We start from the raw sequence: 22142 nt of genomic DNA, 5'->3' as shown, positions 1-22142 counted from the left end.
ACTAAAAATCTAATATTTTAATATATTTGTGTCCTTTGTATCTTTTCAGTGTGATAGTCACATTCATCTACTGCTCTAGGCTCTCAGTAATTTCTTCCATGCATAAGTAAACCTTTAAAAGGGCTTCCATGCTTGTCTTTGTAAAAATGTATGTGGAATATACATGAAAAGTTAATAAAGCTATACTGAAAATTTGATGTATATTTCCAAAGCCTCAGAAATCAATATTAAAAATAACACTCCCTCACCCCCATGTTATCATAATTTCTGAGATAGAACAGCTCTCATATTAATAAAGAGATATAAGTGAAAGTTTGTGATATAGTGTTTTTATTAATTTATGTGCTACATCTGACTCCTCCATGAACTGTGTGAAGTAATATGGCTAATAATCTGGTTTTATCATTCTCTCCTATCCTTGTGAGAGAAAAAAGGTCCAAATTTAGTGAGTTAGTCTTGTATTTTTGATAAACTGCATATTTGTTCCTGGAGTTGTTAGGTGCGTAAATTCTGAAAGAAAGCTTAAAGATCTGATCATGAAATTCTTAATGGTTAAAACAGAAGTGGAGAGTCTTGTATCTCTGTTCTTTTTTCTAATAAAGAAAGCGAACAGTAGATTGTATGCATGCATAGAAATTCTGAATTCTAAAAATCTGTGTCATGTAAGTATTAAATTGAGGGTCTTCCAAAAAGAGTTACAATGCTATATATAAAATATTGCAAAAATCATTGATAGGTGTTTTGTTTTTTTTTTTATAAGACTCAAAGTGAAGATGCACTTTAAACTTCCCACACCTCTGAGATTCTTAAGGCCTCAGATTATCATTTTGATTTTCAACATCAATTTTCTTATCCCAGCATGCAGCAGAAGGATGCTGTGGCACATTGATTTATGTCCATTAACATCCCTGTAAGACACAGTTGGGTGTTTTTAAGAAGGGAAAAGATTTGATAATTTTGGGGTTCTTTGGCACTGGTTAGCTGTTTCTCACTGGAACTGGATTTTTGAGGTGACCTTTGGTAAGGTCCACTGATCTACAAGCCATGGCTTATTAGGGAGGGCAAGAAGGAATACCACTTGCTGAAAAGAGTTGTTGGTGTCACTCTTGTCAGTGAATATTTAGGGACAAGTAGCTTCTCAGCATACTGTTTGTTCTGAGCATAGACTTAAGTTTGTAAGCCAATAATCATTATGAAGTTTTCATTGCTTTTGACCAGTGTCTGAGAGATCAATTCTGTTACAATCCTGTAATAAGTGCATCAGAATTATTGCTGTGGGATAGATGTAATGCATAACTAACTTTCATCTATTTCTGGTATTTATGTCCAGCAGTAATTATGCACTTCGGTTTTCCTGTGTTATCTCTTACGTTCCCCCCCCCCCCGCCCGCCCCCCCCTTTTGATAGTCATTTATTTCACAAATGGCCTCTTTCTGAATAAACCAAATCACAGATTTTTTGGTGTTAAAGATTGTGTGTTTAATTATTTCTAATAATTTCTAACATGTTCATCTTGTAGCCTTTCATGGAATACAGAATGTTTCTCTTGCTCCATGTTAAGAGACAGTGCCATTTTTCTCTTCAGCAGGAATTAAATTTTAGTGTAAAATATTTAGGCAGAGGGCAGAAGCCTTTGACATACCTCACTAGAAAAACTGTTCTTGTTTGCTGGATATCATAGCATCTGCTATGAGTAAAAACATTGGCGAAATAATCCTAAACCAGAAGAACACAACTCACGACCCACCAAAAAGAGAATGAAATAATGAGATACTCCACAACAGCTAAGCTTGTGACATTGTGGCTGCTTTCTCCTAGTTTCTAATGGAAAAAAAATTGTGGAGTTACTTGTGGAAAAAAGGAAGAGGGGAAAAAAAAAAAAGCTTTTCTGTGTTCCCAGACTGACTGAAAACTGGTATGGTTACATTTACATTAATAATATCATAGCAGGTTTGCATCACTGAAATTATGAGGATAAATCAGACACCATATGTGCAGCTCCGCACTTAATTACTAATGGAACACTTCTGTAATGAAGACTATGGCATTGTTTTGAAATTTGCTTCCTCCTCTTTATCCTTGCATGCATGTTATTTCTGTCCATCTGCAGGAAATATTATGAAATCAGAGTCAGTGGGCAACTCTAATGACAGAAGAATATTAATACTAAAAATCTGTATTACTAAAGATGACTGCTAAATTACTGGATGCTCACCAAGGGCTGTTATGACCCACAATGTCAATCTAATTTTTTTTTCTGTTATGTAATGAAATTAAACAACAAAACCCCCAAACCTAGAGTGCTGCTTTAGAATGGATGTTTACAATGTCAAACTAAGTTAATGTCACATAGTGAAAACAAAACTTTGCAGATGTCATCTGCAGGATGAAAATCTATTACTTCTGTTTAGATAACTCAGAGTCCCAACAGCAGAGAAGTCTTCCGTGTTGCTGTGGGGTTCAGGGTTGAGTTTGCAGTCACCACAATATAAGACAGATACCCATGTACTAAGCTTCCTTAAACAGCATTTCAATTATATTTTGAGTGATTTAAAGTTTATTGTGCTCACTTTGACATAATAGGGCAAGTAAAGCCATGAATCAGAGAATAAGCTATGTGTTTTCACATTGTAGCTAAATAGATAGGTCCTTACTGGACTTTGATATCTATCAGGAAAACGAAAGGTAAAAGTATTAAGCTATATTAATCCATCAGTTTGCAGACAGTCACTAAATGGAATTGGTGGAATGATTTAAAAACATTCTCTGTCTAGTTGAAGTGAAGATGTTTTTCCCGTGTTGTGTGAAGATATTGAGAAACTAGGTGTCATGCACAAACCATGCAAATAGTCTAATTACTTAGCTGTTCTACTTAAAGGCCAGTTTAGACATCAGTTAGTTTGTCCAGACCTAAAAATGAAAATAAAGCTTCATTAAAATGCTGAGAAATATCAAGCAGCATCTACTGCAATTAAGATTAGAAAATATTAGCAAAGCTTTCATTAAAAAAAATTCTGTGATTATAAGACTTAGAGAAAACATTATACTATAAAACAAAAAGTAAATTTCTACAGGACTATTAATTGTTCTGTGTTGGGGCCACTGCTATCCATCCCATCCTGTTATACCTGTTGATCAGTCTTTCCTTTTCTTCCATTGACTGATGGTGTTCATATGAGCGGGTGGTGAGCTGGACTACGGAGCTGATCTGGCCAGAAGTTAACCTTTTCCTCCAATGCCCTCCACCTCAACTAGTTATCAGTTGGAATATCATGGTCTCAGATCAGCTTCAGCTCTCATGGAACAAACCAGCTTTCTTCAAAATTATGTAAAATTGATTTGAACTAGTGTGTTATTGTGGATGTATAGTAGGCTATAAAAATAATTGTCCAAAAGAGAAGTTGAACAGAACAGCGCAGTCCTATGACTTAAGTCACTGAGCTGCAGGTAACTACTCCATCCCCCTCCCCTTGCCCCAAGATATAGTTTTTAGCTTTTCTGTTAGGGCTTCTGGTGGGATAATTTATCCCTATGGTATAAATTCAACTGGGTGATGATAGCCTTATGGGAATGTTATTCTAGAAAGAGATTGCTGGAAAGCAAACAGTGTTACAGCTACATTTATCCTCCCAGGCATGTTTCTGATAACCGATTATGGTAAAAAAAGAAAAAAAAAAAAAGAAAAAAGGAGCTGGAAAGGGCTGGCTTGCCTAGCTTTCTACAAAAACGTCCTTCTGGAGTAGTTTTTAAATATCCTCTTTCTAGATCTGCATGTCCCTTGGGCTTTTAGAGTAGACAGAACTGGGGCAAAATGTAGACCTGAATCCAAGCTATCTTTCATGGGTGATGTTCAAAGAAGTCAAGGAACTTTGGAAATAAGGGATAATTTTGGCTTCTTTTAATGGTACTACTCTCTTTTTTTCTAATGTATATCGTGTGATATCGTATTGTGCACTCAGGACTGTGGGGAACTCGGAGGCTGTAGTACTATTACAGGCCATGAATAGGGAGCAGTACCTAGCAGTACCTCTCAAATTAGAGCTTAGGTTGTCAGCTGGGGCTGGCTTTACACATAGGAGGTTGCCCAAAGCAGCCAACTGTTGGGAGAGAGCAGCAATGGCTCTGCTCTTGTTTTGTTTCCAAGAGTTCAACCCAGAACTGCAAGTGCCAGCACTGAGTGCTGGCAGTCCTGTATTAAGTGAGAAGTTAGGGAATAAGAGCAGTATGCGCTGCTACAAGGGATATCCCCTCTCCTCCCTTAGCATCACCCCCTTTCCCCTCATGTGCTGCTCCTTGCCAATAAGAGGAGCAGTGAGCCTGATTCTTCAGTATGGTCCCCTGTGTTTACTGCCTTTATCCTTCTTTGGCACTCTCCTTTTCTTCCTACTGGAACTTTCTATTGGTACAGGAGTAACTCAGCCCCAGGCCTTATTTTTGGAGGAGGCAAAGAGAGAAATCTTGACCTGGGTTTGCCATCAGCTGTGATTCGAGATGATCTGTGTGCTGCCTTGCTCTGGAGGATAGAAATTGTTATCCCCTCTCATCATTGAACATACAGATTGCTTCATTTATGCAATTGTATGCTTCAGATGTTGAAGATGAGAAAGAAAGGTGGATTTTTTTCCTCTATCTGTAGGCAGGGTAATCCTGCTTTTCCACCATGGGCCAAAGTGAGAGATTTTGAGAATATGAGAATGATTATGTGAAACTGATTAATATGGAAGTTATTAATTAAAGACAAAAAAGAGGCTTGCTTTCATCTGAATAGCCTCCATTGAGGCTCTTTTCTCTGCTTAGTAGTCACATAAGAGCTGCAAGAACATGAATGTAATAGTTCTCAGATTGCATTGCATGTTGCTGAATAAGATGAAAACCTTTTTTTCTGCATATATAGTCTCCTGCAAAATAACTTTCAAAAAACTCTTTTTCTGTTTTGATTAATCAGTGGTGGTTTGCAGAAAATCTCATCTGGATAACAAGATAAATTTGAAATTGCTGAAGGGTAGGCCTTCCCCGACCTTCAAAATGCAGATAGAGGCAAGAGAAGCTTTCAATTCTAATTGTGTAGGGACACTTACCTGAGTCATCACTGAGGATGCATTCACGCCAACAGTAACTGATTTATCAACAAAGGGCCTGTGTGTAGCTGTGGCACTTGGCCATTTGCCACCAATTATCTGATCAGCATTTGTGGCTGAGCAGTAGGAACGTGATGCGGTGTTCAGCAATGTCTCCTGGCTCCTTGTCATGGAGTCTTGCGCTTCACAGAGGTGTCCTAGACAATCCCAGAGTCTATGTGGTTGACTCAGAAACTGGGAACAGTGTCAGGGTGAGATGAAAAAGGGAGCACAAACGTACGTCTCAGGGAGGTGGGGTGATTACTCTTGAGGTTCTAGTTTCAGAGCAATAACTTTATCTAAGAGAGATGGGATGCTCTTGCCTATACACACAGTTCGTACCAGACGTGATATGGAGTGTCTGGTGATGATCATACCGAAGCCACCTGAGCTTTAATTTCTTGTTGAAATGTATTTTTTTTTTTTCTCTTAAGAGGCTCTTCTTAGTGTTTCCTGGTACCATATATGGTCAAAACTTAGTTCCAGTGAATTTCACATTAACTTTTCTCCGTATTTCTGTTGTAGAAATAAAACTGAAGTTGTTTACCTTGTTTTTTGCCTTTCCAAAACAAATACATATATAAAATATTTAAAACTTATTTTTTTTTCGTTCAACAAATGAACACAACAATTTCTTGTTAATAAATTACACAGTGGTTGGGGGGGAGAGAAAATTCATTCCTTTCACATATTGACTGTTTCATCACCACATATTGGCTGCTCCTTACTTTATTTTGTATTATCCCCATTCCATTCTTCTTAGAAATGACAATTTTTTTACCTAATGAATTATTGAAAATCTTATTTTACAATCCATTTTAGCTACAAGCTCATCAGGATATTATAGGTTTTCTGTTTTACATACTGTCAGCTTTTGATCATCCATTTGGAAGGCTTTTGTCTAGTAGATATGTTAGAGCACTATAAAACCGTACTCAATAAAACCCTTTAAAATAGTATAAGGCAGTTAAAACATAGCAGGAAATTAAGGTTCTGATCCTAATGAATGGGATTGAGAGCATACAATAAGAGAAATGCATTATTTTATTAAAAATGTCTATGCAAGATTTAAAGAAGGCTGCAGCTGTTCAATGAAAAATGAACAGGATCTATAATGATGCACTAAATTTACTACAAATAGTAGAATGTAAAAGACCAAGTCAGCTGTCACCGTCAAGAAAATTTTTTTTCATCAGGTATCACAGTGCAGGGTTGGTTTTTTTGTTCTATAAAATCTCAGAACTGTATGTGTTTGCTTCATACTCTATTCAGTCTATTCATTTCATTTTACACAAGAAGAGAAGATCCTTCTTTTATTCACTTGGACTTCAATGTCCAAGTGAAGCAGCAAGTTTAGCAGACATCAGAGTTTCAATTCAAATTGGGGTCAAAGACATATCTTCAAACTTGCTCCCATAGTATTCCCAAAGAATGCGGCTAAACTGACAGGTTCTGGACACTTCCCCAGCTGATGGTTCTAAGAAAGCTCTTGAATACCACACATTGTGCTAGCAACCCAAGCCAGCTTTGTGACTGACAGAACAAGTGCAATTTTCTGTATTTCTTTCTGACGATGCTGAATTCAGGCTCCTGAAGAAAGTTGACCTTTGTGGCAGTAAAGCAGAAAAGGAGACAAGTCACTGCAAAGCAGGAAGGAGGAGAGGCAAAAAAACTCCACAGCAGTTAAATTAAAAAAGAGAAAATGCCTATAACTATTTTAGCTATTCAAGTACAGACCAGTTTCATCTATTTGTCGATTTCTGTGGATCTGTATGATTAGATACAGACGTTTCTTAAATACAGCCACAAGCAACTTTGGATTTCATTCATTTTAGTTAATGGACTTATTTTATTTGTTTCCATCTTTTGAATCTTCATTGTCACTAAGTCCTATAAATAGGGTAAAGTTCTGGACCCAACATACTAAATATGGATTTTAGAGTTGTTTCCATGTTTTCATTTAGGTCAGGATTTCATCTGTAGTTGACTTAATTATATTAATGCGGGTACTGGGGGAGAGCACTGGAGGGCAAATTTATTTTTGGTTCAATCCTGATAGGGACAGACTGCCCTCAGCTACACAAAGTCCTTGTTTATTTAAATAGCTGCAACACTCATCAGTCCTGTTGGTTACTGATTAAATTGTGGTTCGATCCAGTGATACCAAAATCCGCGTGCATCTTTATTCTCTGCAGTGTGACGATTTGATATTTCCTATCAGGGTTTGTGCTGTTGTGTATACTCCTCTCCATCACACCAGGGTGCATCCATGTCCTTCTGCTAACTGTTCATCTGTGTTTAAGGAGGCAGGGAGCTCCTGGTTCCTTGCATGCCATAGACTTGCCCGTATCGCATTTCTCTCTGATATGTCCTCTAGCTGTCTTCCCATGCTACAAAGGCTGCTGAAACACTATTTCCCCCGCCCCAAACTACTTACCTTCTCTCTTTACATGTTTGTTTTTTAGCACCTGTTTTCCTTCTTTAGTCCTTTATAATTTTTTTTTTGTTACTTCAAACTCCATTAGAGGTAAAAAACCCAAACCTGCCTGTTCCCCTCTTTGCCACCTTCATGGTGGTTTTGAGCCACAGCCTCCAGGTGGGTTGACTTTAAACCAGCTGAGTTATTGAAAAATCCCTTTCACTGTGTAAGAAAGAGGGGACCCATCTCTGTTGGCTAGAGCACTTCAACAGAGCAAGTTTCATAGAAGTAGTGGGATAAAATCATAATATTAATCAGAATACTTACTTAATAGAAAGAGGTTCTCTAAATTATCATGGTAGTTTGAATTAATGGTAGGCATATCCTGGTTTAGCGTTCATTCAAGGAGTTTAATAACACTAAGGCTTCAATGTTTTTGTTGGTAAGTAATGTTTTGCCAAACCTCAAAATTTCCTTGAATAACAAAACGGAGAAGTAGGGGTGGTAGATCAGCATATCATAGCAAATATGGAGGAATTTCAGTCTTTAATTTAGCAGCTTACCTGTTTAAAAAAAAAGTTATATCTTGAGTGGCTATTTTGCCTTCTAAAGGATAGCATATTTGCTCAAAAATATGCTTAATTTAATATGGGAGTGTCAACAGCTATTGTTTCTTGTATTTAATTCATGTTTGCAGTATTTTATGTAAGAAGACTAAATCAAAACCTTGAAAAACAAAATATTTATCTTTTCTAACATGCACAGAGCACACAGTTACACAATGGTATGTTAAGTGTTAATTTACAAATTTTGTAAAATGTTAACAGTACCAAAATACTTGCCTGAGTTCTAAGCTGGCAGATTTTTTTATTTCTGATTTCATAATATAAACCAGTTGAACTCCCATCGGTTCAGACACTGCCATGATGATAAACATTAATTCTCTAGGATATTGAAGAACCAGCTGTAACAAGCTTCCTTAATGAGGGAAGAAAGAGTCTGCCTTGCTGACGGTATAACTCCCATAAACTAGCACTTGCCTATATCAGTGATGGTGAATACACCAGTTTCTTGAGGTTGATACTGAAGCCTTAGGAAAAAATTAGATCAATACACACAACTCAGTTCTTTTAAAAAAAGGTCCTCTGGGATACGTGAAATATAGTACCCTCATTTTGTTCTGCTTTCTCTAATATTAAAGAAATTGTGAGATTGCAGTTGTGAGGTTGTGTGAAGAACATGATAAACAAGGTTTAAAATTGCTATTTCTCATTTCATTATAACTCATTGAAACCTGGGTCACTGACACCAAGACATCTGGTATCATCCTTTAAATAAATAAAGATACTTAAAATGGTAAGATTAAATCAGAGCATGAAGTTAGCAGCAAAGACTTCACCTAATAAGTGTCCCTGCTGCATCCACGTTCCAGGTGCTTTGGCCTTTCAGAAATGCCCCTGCCACACTCAGGCCGCTTGCATCTGGGCTGCCGAGAGCCACCTGTAAGCCTTTAGGCCCAGTTCCAAAGAAGCTCTTGTAGAAGAGCCCCGGGCAGATGCATCTCGCTCGCGTCCCCCCGCGGGTGCTCGCTGCCTGGGCTCCTGTGGTTACGTGCTGGCACCTGGCAGCGCGAGCAGTGTGAAGGCAGGGAGGGAGTAACAGCGAAAGGCAAGGAAAACCTGGCCCTTGTGCTGGCTGATCACCGTGGAGGTGCCCCGGGGATACATCTCAGAGCCACCTAACGTATTTGTAATATCTACACAAAGACCAAGTGTTGGTAGTACAGGACCAGGAGCGCAAGGGTCTGCACTCCACCTTCTACTTGTGCAGCATGATCGTTTTGCAATTTAAATCAGGGAAGGAGTGAGGGAGAGATGGACAGGAGTCAGCAGAAGGCAGGATTCATCTGGCATGGTGAGTGCTTTTTGTGAGATATAAAAAACCCATACTTCTCTGCTTGTGTGTTCCAGCACATGAGCTGTCAGTGGCATCGCTGGCTGTTCTGAAATGACTGTGCCAGCCTCTTTCAGTGGGTGAAGGATGAAGAGCATGTGCCTGTGTAGTCGGTGGCTGCAAGCCGCCTAAAGTAGCTGCTGAGAGACAGAACAGATTGGTACACAGATGCATGAGCTGTTGGCTGCCGTGGTAGCGCTGCGTTTCGCTGTTGCAAGCCCCAAGCCTGCTGTACACAGTTGAGGTGACCTAACAACTCCGGTTCAGAGTGTGGCTGCCACTTCTGGAGGAGAACTGGAGGGTGGCAGCATGAGGTGTGGTGTGCGTGAAAGCTGGCAGCAAGTCCTGGGGGGGAGAGCTGCTGTCACGACGCTGTGATCTGCTTTCCACGTAGCATTTTAACGAGGACAAACTTTGCTAGATATGGATTATGGCTGCATTTGTAGAGAGAATCTGATACTGTGATTACTTTGGAAGAGCCCCATTTTTGTTGTGATAGCTTGGAGGTGTTTGTTGTGAGGTTTTTGAGGACGCAGGCTGCGCGTAAAGATGTGGAGGCACTCGTGTGTGGTATAGTGGAGGCAGGCTAATGGGAGAAGACGCGCTTTTGGCTAAAACTTCTGCTACTTGTTCAAAGTTCATGCAATATAATAATCTCTGTTTATACAAAAACTATCTTGTTGGTAGATGCCTTTCTGCCATGAAACCATAATGGTAGGCAAAAGCTTTTTAAGAAAGGTAGCAGCGTATTCTTTCCTGACAGGTATTTGCATCTATCAGTATATACAATGAAGTGTTCAAAGTCACGGGCAATGAGGCATAGTTTATATTTACTACTGTAGCTGTATTATAAACCTATTAATAACACTGAATATGGTATCTAAACTTATGCTCTTTCTCTGATCCACACAAAATAGACAATGAATTTTATTCTAATTTTTTTTTCAGTTTAATAGTATGTAAAAGACAAAGACTGACATGTCCTGAGGGTATACAGTACTACTCCTTGATATGTTGAAAATGACCTTTTAAACAATGTCAGTTTAATATCTGATGTGTCTTTTCTCTTAAAGGTAGGAGGAATGTGGTGATCTAGCCAGTTTTTAAAATTTCATTTATTATACTTTGTAGGTGCATTAAGTTGATTAAATCAGTTTATTGAAGTGGAATGGTTGTATTTTCAAATGAATTATGTCTCTGTTCTTAATGACAAATATCCTGGTTATTCACCATTTAGTAACACAGAACAAGAGCATAATAGCTGGGGAGTTTTGGAAAGAATTTCTTTGAAAGTTAAAAATTTCTGAATTTTAAATATATGTACATTTTAAAATAGGGCATTCTCATATTTAGGTATATATTTTCACTCTTCATATAAACTCTGGCTAAGCCAGCTTTCATTAATTAGATTTTTTTTTTAATATACTGTATGTATATATAGCTATCACATTTGGAACTGGTTGTGTATCGTATGATATTTTTTCAGTCTTTGTGAAGATTACAGCATGGGGAGAGGTAAAATAGTGCTTAGTATATATTTGCTAAACTCTCAAAATAGCAACATCTCTCCTAGTCCAACAATTCCAAAGGAAGAGTCAGGCAGAGAACAGAATTTACATTACCAATGAACTGCTAAGAAGATTTAGAAAGCATAATAAACTTTGAGAGGAAGCACTCACCATGGTATTCTAGAATATTAATCATGATTAGATATTCATAAGGAAGGTGTCAGAACTGGGATTTACTTTGTTTTCCACAAGATATTGAACTTGCAAGGGTGAAAAGCCTTAGCAGGACAGGAAAGGGAGATAGTTTCGCATTGCATTTTCTCAAGAACTGAAAGAAATTCTCTCAAACATAGGGGTGATTAGCTCATCAACAGGGATAACTGTGGCAATGTTGTGAAGTTTTCATGTTGTATTCTTTGCTTAAAAAAAAAAAATCACTGAAAAATATTTGAATTAATTGGTATACTACTTTTTACACACCTTTTTATGGAAATAAAAATAGGTAAGCAGTATTTTCCCCCACCCCCAAAATTTGTTGTTGCTGGTGGCTTAGGAGCTGAATAAATGAACCAATTATTTTCGGAGCAGTTATTCCTTTCTTACTGACTGTAATATTGTAATTAGTTTTAAGATAAAGCAGGCAATGTGCATCACACACAAATACTGTAAGTATCTGTATTTTCTGCATATGCATATTGAAGTATAGCGTCCAAGTCCTGATATGTATCAGTTTAAGGTGCCTTTGCTTACCGAAGAACGTACATTGAATTTACTAGGGATAGCTAAAGTTCAAAGAGGTTGGATAGTCAGTTTATGTAAGACTGCCTCAGAGTTTGGATGTGTATTTGAATCCTATGCCTGTTATTAACACTGTTTGAAGGTTTGAGGGCAATAAAAATATTGAAGATTATCCAGCATCAACTACCAGATCTGGAAACACAAAGACCCTAATGCTGTAAAATCAACAGCCTAAGCTCAGTAGAGGTTATATATAATTTTATGGTATTTTGCCCTTTTTTTGATAAGTAAAATAGTGATTTAAGTATAATTGAGCGTCTGGCAGCGTAAACCACTTCTAAGACAGTCCGAAAGTTTCAAGGCTAGAAGATTACCCCCGGTTGCTCTGCTGAGCAGACTAAATTGTGTTTGATTGCACTGTATCGAACTTATTCAATGACTGCATTTTTAATAAAGAGTGTATACGAAGTAGAATTTTACTGAGTAGAATTTTCTTTAATGAAATAAAATATTTCATACTTGTGCTTCGTAAGTTTCAGTAGAAAAAGGTGATTTAATCTTTCTTCTTTGCAATTCTGGTTTGAACAGTGCATTTTTCCCCCATCCCAGTGATAAGGGTCAGCTTGAAGAATATATATACCTTCATAAGACAACTAAATCATAACCAAGTGTTTCTGTATGAATGGCTGCAAACTGAACACGTGTAAATATTGTTATAAGGAGGTTTTCAATATAATAATGATTTTGGAAATTTTATGAAAAGAAGATGATAGAACAGTAACACAAGCTACAAATTCTATGGGGCAGAACAGGTTACTTGCTTGAGGAATTACCTTATGGTCTCAATTCCCTTACCTACATGAGGCAAGTGAGATGCCCTAAGGTCTTCCAGCTGCCAGTTCAGAAGATACAGCTCTCCCAGCAGTGTTCCTCACCCAAGGGTTTTAAGGAACAACTTTGTCACGGAATAAAAGGATCCTCTTATGGATAATAATTTATCAAAAAGTTCCAGAAGCAACTGAAATGGAGAGAAGTCAATAGTGAGAAAACTGCAGTGTGCATCAGATTCATGAGTGCTCTGGAAACAGGCTAAAAAGTAAGATGACAGAGCTTTCTGAGAATCAGAAAGGAAAGTCTAAGTTTGGTACTGAAAAAGTTACTTACAGTGAGAAATAAGGAGTAACCATTATCTGTTCCATATCCTTCACTTTATCCTTCCTCAGCTTTTAAGGCAACTCTAAGGCTGACAGAGAACAACCCAGAAGAATCCCACAATGTACATCAGTTTCATGATGAAACAGCAGGTGAAACTCATTGTTAATAAGACAATTAATGCACATGAGAAAAAAAACCCCAGCACCCTAATTATTTACATGAAATGAGGAAACTCCGCCACCCTACCCTGATTATTTGCATGCAATGGGTAGCTGTAAATTAGCTGTTTGCATTCGTAGGACATAAGATATGGGAGTTATTGTTAATAGTTTTCTGAGAATTTCAGGGCAGTGTTTAGTGGCAGACAAATAATATCTATACTAAAATACATGCTGAAATATTTTTTATTTCTCTCTATATTTTAACCTATATATTATATTATAAACTATTTATATACTTTATTACATAAATATAAACGTATATAACAAATTATAAAATATATATTATTATAATTTGTATTATAAATTATATGTATATTAAAATGTTTTAGATTATGACAATTATTGGGAAAGGAATTTCGAAAGACAAGGAAAATATCCTGATATCTAAGTGCTTGGTGCATCCCTGTGTTAAGTACTGTATTAGTCTCTGGTTAAATTCCTTAAAATGTAATACAGTGAGGAATGTACAGAGAAAGAAACAGGAGAACCCAGAGGTACAGATTGGTCTCTGTTTGAAGAGAGAATAAACAAAATAAACTCATCAGATTTCCAAACATGGTTCTATGAATATAAAGAAGCAACGCTCTTCACACCCACATAATGTTATGGAAATAAAAATGTACATAAATTAAAAAAGGAAGCAGACAAACTTAAGGAGCTAAAGTCCATCAGTGGATATTAGACAAAATGGCTAGCTGCAGTTTCTAGCTCAGGCACTAAATGGACTCGGGGGAATATACTAACTTGTTCATTCTCTTCTCGTTTCTTTACTTATCCTTTAAGCATCTGCCGTTGGCCACCAATTTAATAATAAGTACTCATTAAACAGTATTTGCCTCTCTTTACAGTATCACATCAGTGCTTGGTGCAAAAAAAGAATTGGAGCAAGGTTTGTGGAAATACAAGGTACATTTTGATTAATAGCTGCTTAATGACAGCCCCTGGTGAAGTGGGTGAAAAGTAAAATAAACGTGCAGGATAAAGAACTTTTAAACATTAGAGTGGTGAAAATATGGGGTGGAACTACTTATTTCTGCAAGGCTTTAGAAATAACTTAAATAATTTCAGAAGACCAAAAGATGTCAGATGATACTCAATCGAGATCCCTAGAAAATGGTAGACTGTTCATAATCATATTAATCATCGCGTAAGTTGTTACCTTGTCTTATCTTGAAATCCTTACAGGTATGTAGGACCTGTATTGTAATATGTGGAGCTTATATTTACCGAAGTATGTTGCATGAACAGACACATCTTTGGAAAAAATGGTGAAGGTCAGGAAAGTATCTGCCTGACAATCCGATTTCACAACTTTCACAGCACGAGCAAATTCACTACACTACTTTCTGGGTGATGCCTCAGTGATGTGACAAACCCAAGAAGAAAAATATCTGTTCAATAGCGTTTCACTGAAATTGTCAAATATAATTGAATAACACTTGCTTATTTCTTGGAATGTTTCTTTCAAAGCTGGCCTCTCCCGTCTTCTCTGGCTGTGCAGCAGCTTAATTCAGATCCTAAGTTTCAGTCTGTGGCAGGTCCCCTGAGAGACAGAAAGTGAGATTAATGCCTTATTCATCTTTGAGGCGCACGCACCATCGCCCCTGCCCCTTCCAAAGTTCTCAGAAATATATATACTGTCTGGGAGATCAAAGTAGAACTTTTTTTTTCCACTTTTCCAAATGGTGATAGCAGAAAAATACAAAAGACTAAGTTGCTTGTACTCAGGAGCTCTGTATTTTGTGAACTCTCGTATTTCAAAGTGTTTATTGAAATCTGTATTAATAATGCTTAAAATCTTTGATTTTCAGTATTTTCCTATGAAACATAGTTTTGATTATAACATTTAACTGCATTAACCATTTGTTTGATCCTGAAATTCCTTAAGCCTACTTATCTCCAGTTCTTGTGAAAGATACATTATTTTATATAATATCCTGTGCACTTAATAAAAGCATGCCAAGTAACTGTAGTCATTCATATATTCAGATTTAACAATCTGTGAAAAAGTTTCTGACAACTTAAAACTCAGTATGTCCACCATGACTTGAAACAAACAAACAAATAGAAGTGAAAATAAAAGTAGTCATATAATAAAAAACTAAAAGCAACTGCTATACAAATATGTAATTCATTAAGTTAAAAATACAGAAAAATGTTATCCAAACACTGAAACATCAAATTCTGACAGATTATAATCAATGAGTAAACAAGATCTAGATCAATAATGGAAATTTGAGTTCAGGAACACGTCACTTTGCCCCAGAGTGCATGATATAATCATCCTTTAAAAACACAATTTCTGATTGTTTGATAATATAAAAAAGTTAAAAGAAATGCACAAAAATCCTTAACTTATCATTTGTGCGGTCTCTCCAAATAGAAATTAGAAGCAAGTTATTTTAGGTATCATAAATATATGGAATTGATACAGTATGTCTTTCTGTTCCACTATACGCAGCAACAAAATCTAGAGTTGTAATGAAGCTTTGAAAACTCATTTTTATTCAATCTCTCTAATTCAACTCTTTAGCAATGTAAGTCTTTAAGGACAGATCATAAATAAACAATAATAGCATTGTTTTAAGGAGAACTGTGGTTTTTGGTAGTAGTTTTTAAATAAATAACTACTTAAGTTGTGTAATAAGTTCAATTGAAAATTTATGATACTTTGAAAAAAATAGTTTGGGGGTTTTTGTTTTGTTTTTGTTTTTTATTTTTTTTTTAATTTCTGAAAGGCAAAGAAGAACTGCAGACACCTGCATACTTTTGGGATTTTAGGTGTCATCTGTCCAAAAAGCTGACTTCTTTAATTTACATTTTAAGTGTTATCCAAGTAACAGGCGATGAAGTCAGCAACTGAGCATGTAATAATTTTCTCTTCTTGTGGACAAGTACAAAGGAGAAGCCTTTCGGGGTCAAACAATTTTCAAAACTATAAGGACTCCATTCTTTTACACCACACGAGGCTAAAATATATGCAGTTTAGATGGGAGGGTGGTGGAATGTGGCTGCCCTTACCGTCTTCTGTGAAATGACTGTTCTCCAATCTAATTTTCATTGTGTGGAGAGATACTCCACAAGTGCACAAAGGGGACAAATGTTCAACTGTGCATAGCTAGTTTTAGCATGTATAACTGCTAAACTAATCTGATTCTGACCTTGAAAGTTAACAATAAACTATTTTCAAAGACTTTTTTTCAAGAAACACAAATAAAGGAGTGTTTTCTTCAAGATGAAAAGTCAAGATTCTGTTTTTTTTCTTTATTTTTCTCTTTTCTTATTTTTTTTCTCTTGCAATGGACTTATTGTTCCAATAACAGTGATACTGAGAACTAATACAGAGGCAGTGAAAGAAAATGCCATTCCATGACATAACTGAATTCTCAGAGTTGTGAAATAATATTTTCCAGCGTTTCAAGTCAGTGAGCTACATTTCTTGTAATAACCCCAGAGTAAAGGTCCACCAGAACATCGAATCAGCAGTTCTGTTTTGGTGGAAGTACGAGGGGAACCCAAGAAAACTTATTCACTCTGTCACTTTCTGTCATCACTTCAATATCCATTTACTGAATGGGTATAAAAGAACAAGCCTTAAGTTATTTATGTAAAATACCTCTCTGTAGTAGAGCTTGTTGTCTTTGTTTCAAATCATTCACTGCTTAATTTATTCGGCAAGAGATGTCCTAGGAGAGATACCTCTGCTGTGTATATTAGAAAAGCCAGAGTACCGAAAAATGGTACTTGAAGTGGGAACTGTTGGAATAAGCAATGATAAATGAGAAGAGATCTTAAATTTTATTAACAGGGAGACCCAGAATGAGATTGTTTTTTGTGGAACAAAAGATAAGTGGTGTCAGAGTAGTATGGTATATTAATCTCAAGCTTGAGTTTGAATTAAAAATATGAAAGCTAGGCAGGCGGGTAGAATTCAGCTGGAATGAGAATGAAACAGACAGCAACTGTTAAGTGGTTTTACCAAGTTTGGTAGACTAGTCCCCAAAGAAGGGTAGCAGACGTATGCAGGATCCCAATCCTAAGACTGTGAATAGAATTAATTTAATACCTTTGATATCTCCACATGAATTAATTCTATGCAGTCCCTGCCTTCGGGTGACTGCAAGGACTGCTGCTATATGAAGAATGATAGGAGTCAAAACCACAGTTTGTGTAACAGTATTGCCGGGAGCATGAGTGTAAATGATATAGGATAATAAGTGATCCCCAATTTGTTCACATTTTATGCTCAGCTGATTTCCTATAAAAAGGGAAAGGTTAGGCAAGACTTCAATATTCTGTACGCACTCTGGGCACACTTATGATGTTTTGTATTTATTCATGTATATCTTTATTCTTATCAGAGATTTCTACATTAGCAGGATAAGTGCATTAGAAGCAAGGTAGAAGGGGAAAAAAATAATAAACACTTATGTATAAGTGTTTATGTATAAGCCTGCATAGAAATTGTTCGTCTCTGTCCCATGTTACAGGACAGTGATGAGGATCAGTTTGCTGTGTTGTCTGTTTAGCATGATACTTTCAACACAGGTGCTGAATATCAATCATAAATATCGAGTATCTCTAATAGGTACTGAAACGACTTATGAAATGCACATTTGTAGGTCCATTAGGAACCATATAAGGAAACTCTTATGCCATATGTATCTATAAAATCTGTGAGTATGATTGTTTTAGGTCTTCCATAGTTCTGATCTTATCTTTATGAAGTTATAATGTCTTTCTCCAGTCAAAGGCAGCTCTGACACAAATTCTCTATGATTTTTTCAGCATCTCCTGCAAGGATTTTCTCATAAATTTCAGAACATAAGTTTGTCAAAGCCTTCAACATTAGAAACCGTTCTGTGTATTCTTCCAGATTGTTGTGTATCTCCCTTTCTAATATCAGTATCTAATATCCTAGTTTTAGTTCTAATGGGTCACATCTTAACGTGTCATGGTAGATCGATAAAGTAGGACTAGCTCATCAAACCAGTCCAGTTTTGTCTGGAAAAATCAGATTTTTTTGTTCATTTGAATAGAAAGTAATCTTTTGATAACCTAGTTTAAAATACACTGGAACATTGCAGTCAGCACTAAGTTGTTACGATGACTGCAGGATGACAAATTTATGGACAGAGCGCCGATGAAGTGGCCAAGATCTATAACTGTGCATAATTGTATGCATACAATATTGTATGCAATCTACTAGGTAGGTATTGGTATTTACTGTTAAGACATACCTTTAAAATACAAAGTCTGAAATTGTTAATTTAACATTCTGGTTCAATATTAAAATTGCAAATAAGTGACTGTCCTTCTGCTGATTTCTCTTTCCATGAAACAAAAGGTTGCATCAACTATTAAGAGTGGCCTTGTCCTTCTCCTTCTTTGTTTCTTTATATAACATTTCAATTTATGAAGGTGAAATGTGTAAGCGGTCTGCGATTGTAAGAGTTGCATAAGAAGAAAAATTGGATGTAAATAGTGTTTCTTTCAGGTTTTAGTGCATCATAATAAAGTTTCATAAGTTTATTTGAAATCTGTGATTTTTAGTGTTCTTACACAAATTTCAAGAAGGTGCTGTTGTTTATGCAAAGAATAGTTATTGAACCCCTTCTGTACTCGAAGTAAAAGACACTATGTTGCAATGTTATGAAATATCTGTTAAGAATTATTGCAAAGTCTCCTCTGGGATGGCAATATTTTTCTTTCTAATCACAAAATAGCATTAGACAAGTATGAAGCAATACATATATACAAAACTACCAACAACAGTGTTTCAAACAACTATTTCTGAAGACAAACAACTTTCACTAAATGTCATTAGTACTAATACAAAAGTATTTACGTAGTTTCCTGAAGTGTCTTGTGACCTAAGAGTTCTTTAAGATGTCATTTGCTATTTTGGATTTGTTTCTAACAAGTAATGGAATGGTGGTGCCTTTACCATGGTAGTGCTTTGCCAGTTCAGGTCATCTGCAACATGAGTTGTGGGATTCCGAAACAGAAACAACCAAAAACCCAAACCCATCAAAGAAAAGTTTTTTCAAATAATCTACCCTGAATTTTGCACTTGATTGCAGTGAATTCTGGGGCAGGATGTGGGGACTTTACTTAATAGACTTATTTCCATATTCTTATAATGCTGACATATGCAATAAAGCTTATAGACTATACATAATTCCAATAATGCAATTTAAAAATTTCTCCAGAATAACTGTATATTGGCAGAAAATACAGTGCTTTGCTTACATTTTAGACCTCGTTGCTGGTAAGATAAAGATAATAGACGTATGCAAAATATTTTACACTTTTAGGTTGTGAACAGTGCATCACAGGGGACTATTGAAATGAAAAAGTTGATGAATGTGTCATTGATGATCATCTTCTTTCCTTCGTTTGAGAAAAACAGTGATGAATTTTTCACCGCTGCTTTTCTATTATGTCCTATCTTTTCTGAGGCTTTTCCTGGTTGTTTCCTCAGTGAACGTCTCGTATGAGTATTGAATAGTGATAAGAAAATGTTCAGTTCAGCACAACCGAATTGAGACTGTGGTCCTAAATGCTACTATTTTTTTATTCTTTTCCTTTTTGCTGTTGTGCCAGATGGATTACCCTATTTCTACTATATTTATTTATTCAAGTCCACAAATGGAATATCAGTATTGTAAACTTTTATTATATGACTTGTGCCGAAGTAATATTGCAGTCTGTCACTGAACTTTCATGTTTTATTTTGACAGGAACAGACCTGTAAAGATGTTTATGTGGTGGTCAGCTGTTTTACTTCTTGGATGCATTTTGCTGGGAGCAGACGGGTGGCCAGCCAAGGAAGGATACGACTTTAGGCCCTATCAACCCCTAGTAAGATTACGCCACAAGGTACAGATTATTCTCTAGCACTTCTGGCTTTTCTTCCATGATCAAGGGATAAATTACATGCCAGCTTTGTGTTGTTTGTGTTTATTGGAGTAATGTTCAGAAATTAACTTTTTCAGTAACAACACCTGCAAAAGTGTAGACTTGATTTGACAAGGAAACAGGAGCTGTTTTGATTTGAAAACATAGAAATATTTCAAAGATAGTGAGCTAAGCTCTGTTCTAGTCTCACAAACTAGAGATTATGTATATTAACAGAAACTCAGAGAGAGAGCCAGGAGAGGCTGTCTCTTAAAGCAACTGTCAGCATCTGCTTAAGGCAGCAACTTGTCCCAGTGCTCACTGGATTTTAGACCAAGCAGCAACCAGGTGAACTGCCTGTCAAAGCAGCATAGTGTTGAAGTTAACTGATTAATAAAAATTTGTCTGCACGAGGTAGATGTTCACAGTGCTCACTGAATTTCGGAGTTTTGAACCATGGCATAATGCAGGTGTTTCTTGAGATACTGGGTTTCCCAGCTACAAGTACTATATGCCATTCAAATTTTGCCCACCTGCGACACCTTTGTCATGAATCCAGGACTTCCAAAACAGTTCTCAGTTAACAAATCCTGCTTTTCTTCTGGTAGCTAGAAGGGAAACTGCTGTGGTTTTGTAAAACAAGGAAGAAAGCTCTAATATCTCCATGGGCTGTCTGAAGCTAGCATAGATCTGATCAACTTCTTACTTTCTTCTTGGCATGCTAGTCATGGGATCAACATCTGAGAAGCCCTAAGGCCTACAATTAGGCAACAAAGATGATAAAAAAACTTCCTTTGCCCCTTCCTCTGAATCTAGGTGCTTCAACTAGAAAGTCTGAATTATAGCCAGAAACTCTAATGTTAGTTTCTATTAATATTTCAAGATCTGGCTAGTTTAATTTCTCAATACTTTTTATAAAATATGAAAGCTATTTCCTCTTGGTCCTCAGTTTGAAAAAAATTATCCCATATCACGTGATTCTATCTCAGCATATAAGGAGGAGGAACTGATAACTGAGTTCTGCTCAAACGAGTAGAATATTTGCAAATTAGCTGACTATTGTATACTATGTATGTTAAATATAGGAAGTTTCTAACAGAGGGAAAATAAAATATTAAAATTTAAATTTCATTATAAAATTGTACATCCTCTAGGGAATGTTGCTCAATCAGAATAAAGAATGCATCAGACCCCAGTCAAGTAAATACATAACTGTATAAGCATGCAGGTGTTCACACTGAGTATTTTGCAAAATCAGAAACTTAGTCTCATCAGTTTACTTCCATTTGTCAGCTTTAAACAAAATACGATAAAACAGCACAAGAAAAATACTTTGAAATCTAGGAAGAATGATAAACTAGTAGTGTATCCACTTTATGAAAAGTGAAGAATATGTGGTGGGGTTTTTTCTTAGGCAATATGTCTAGATGAAAATAAAATGGTTTAGTATAGTTCAGCTTTTGATATTATGGATAAATGTTAGTGGAAAAAACCTAGGAACACAAAACTTCTCTAAAGTCAATTTTTAAAACCAGTTCTGGCACAGATACACATTCAAAACATGTAAATAATATGGTAAAGGAGACTTTCTGCTTTAATCTAACACTTAATATATCAAGTGCTTAGATTTAGTTATGTGAGTAGAATACTTACTACAAACAGAATATGATAATGAGTATCAGCAGAGTCATATTTGCTTTGATCAAGCAATATGTATGCAAGTTTATGAGTGCGAAGATTGGGGGGGGGGGGGGGGGGGAAGAGTAATCACTCTTGCTCAATTAAAGGGGAATTTATCTGACTTGGACAGTCGTCCAACCAGAGCAACTGCAAATGTCAGACTGCAGGGAAAAACAGTCCTGTTCGTATTTATGTATTTTCTTGAAAAAAGTAATTGTGTTCATGTTGAGAACAGGCATTTGTATCATAAAGGCTTTGTTGTTTTAAAAGGGATTATGAACAAAATCAGCTCCTCATGCACAGAAATGACAAGTAGGCATTTAGTCTGAATGCATGATAGTCTGAACGCACAAGAAAAACATGCATAAGGAAAAAACTTTATAAATAGGGAAAAATTTTATGCATCAGAAAACACTTCTTTGCTGTGAGGGCGACTGAGCATGGGAACAGA

General features: G+C 36.4%; 1 protein-coding gene across 3 annotated transcripts in view; it reads left to right on the top strand.

The window, feature by feature from the left end:
• Positions 1 to 22142, top strand: part of FSTL5 (follistatin like 5) — a 362482-nt gene that overhangs the window by 44066 nt on the left and 296274 nt on the right. For all 3 annotated transcript variants that reach the window (XM_082314957.1, XM_082314955.1, XM_082314956.1), the window contains one exon: positions 19855 to 19993. In XM_082314957.1, coding sequence (XP_082171083.1) covers positions 19871 to 19993 — 123 coding nt within the window. In that variant the 5' untranslated portion in view covers positions 19855 to 19870. The remainder of the gene's footprint in view (positions 1 to 19854; positions 19994 to 22142) is intronic.

The sequence above is a fragment of the Platalea leucorodia genome, assembly GCF_965183815.1.
Source record: "Platalea leucorodia genome assembly, chromosome: 6".
Taxonomy (NCBI): Eukaryota; Metazoa; Chordata; class Aves; order Pelecaniformes; family Threskiornithidae; genus Platalea; species Platalea leucorodia.
Note: the sequence above shows the minus strand (reverse complement) of the source record. Positions and strands in the feature narration are given on the sequence as shown.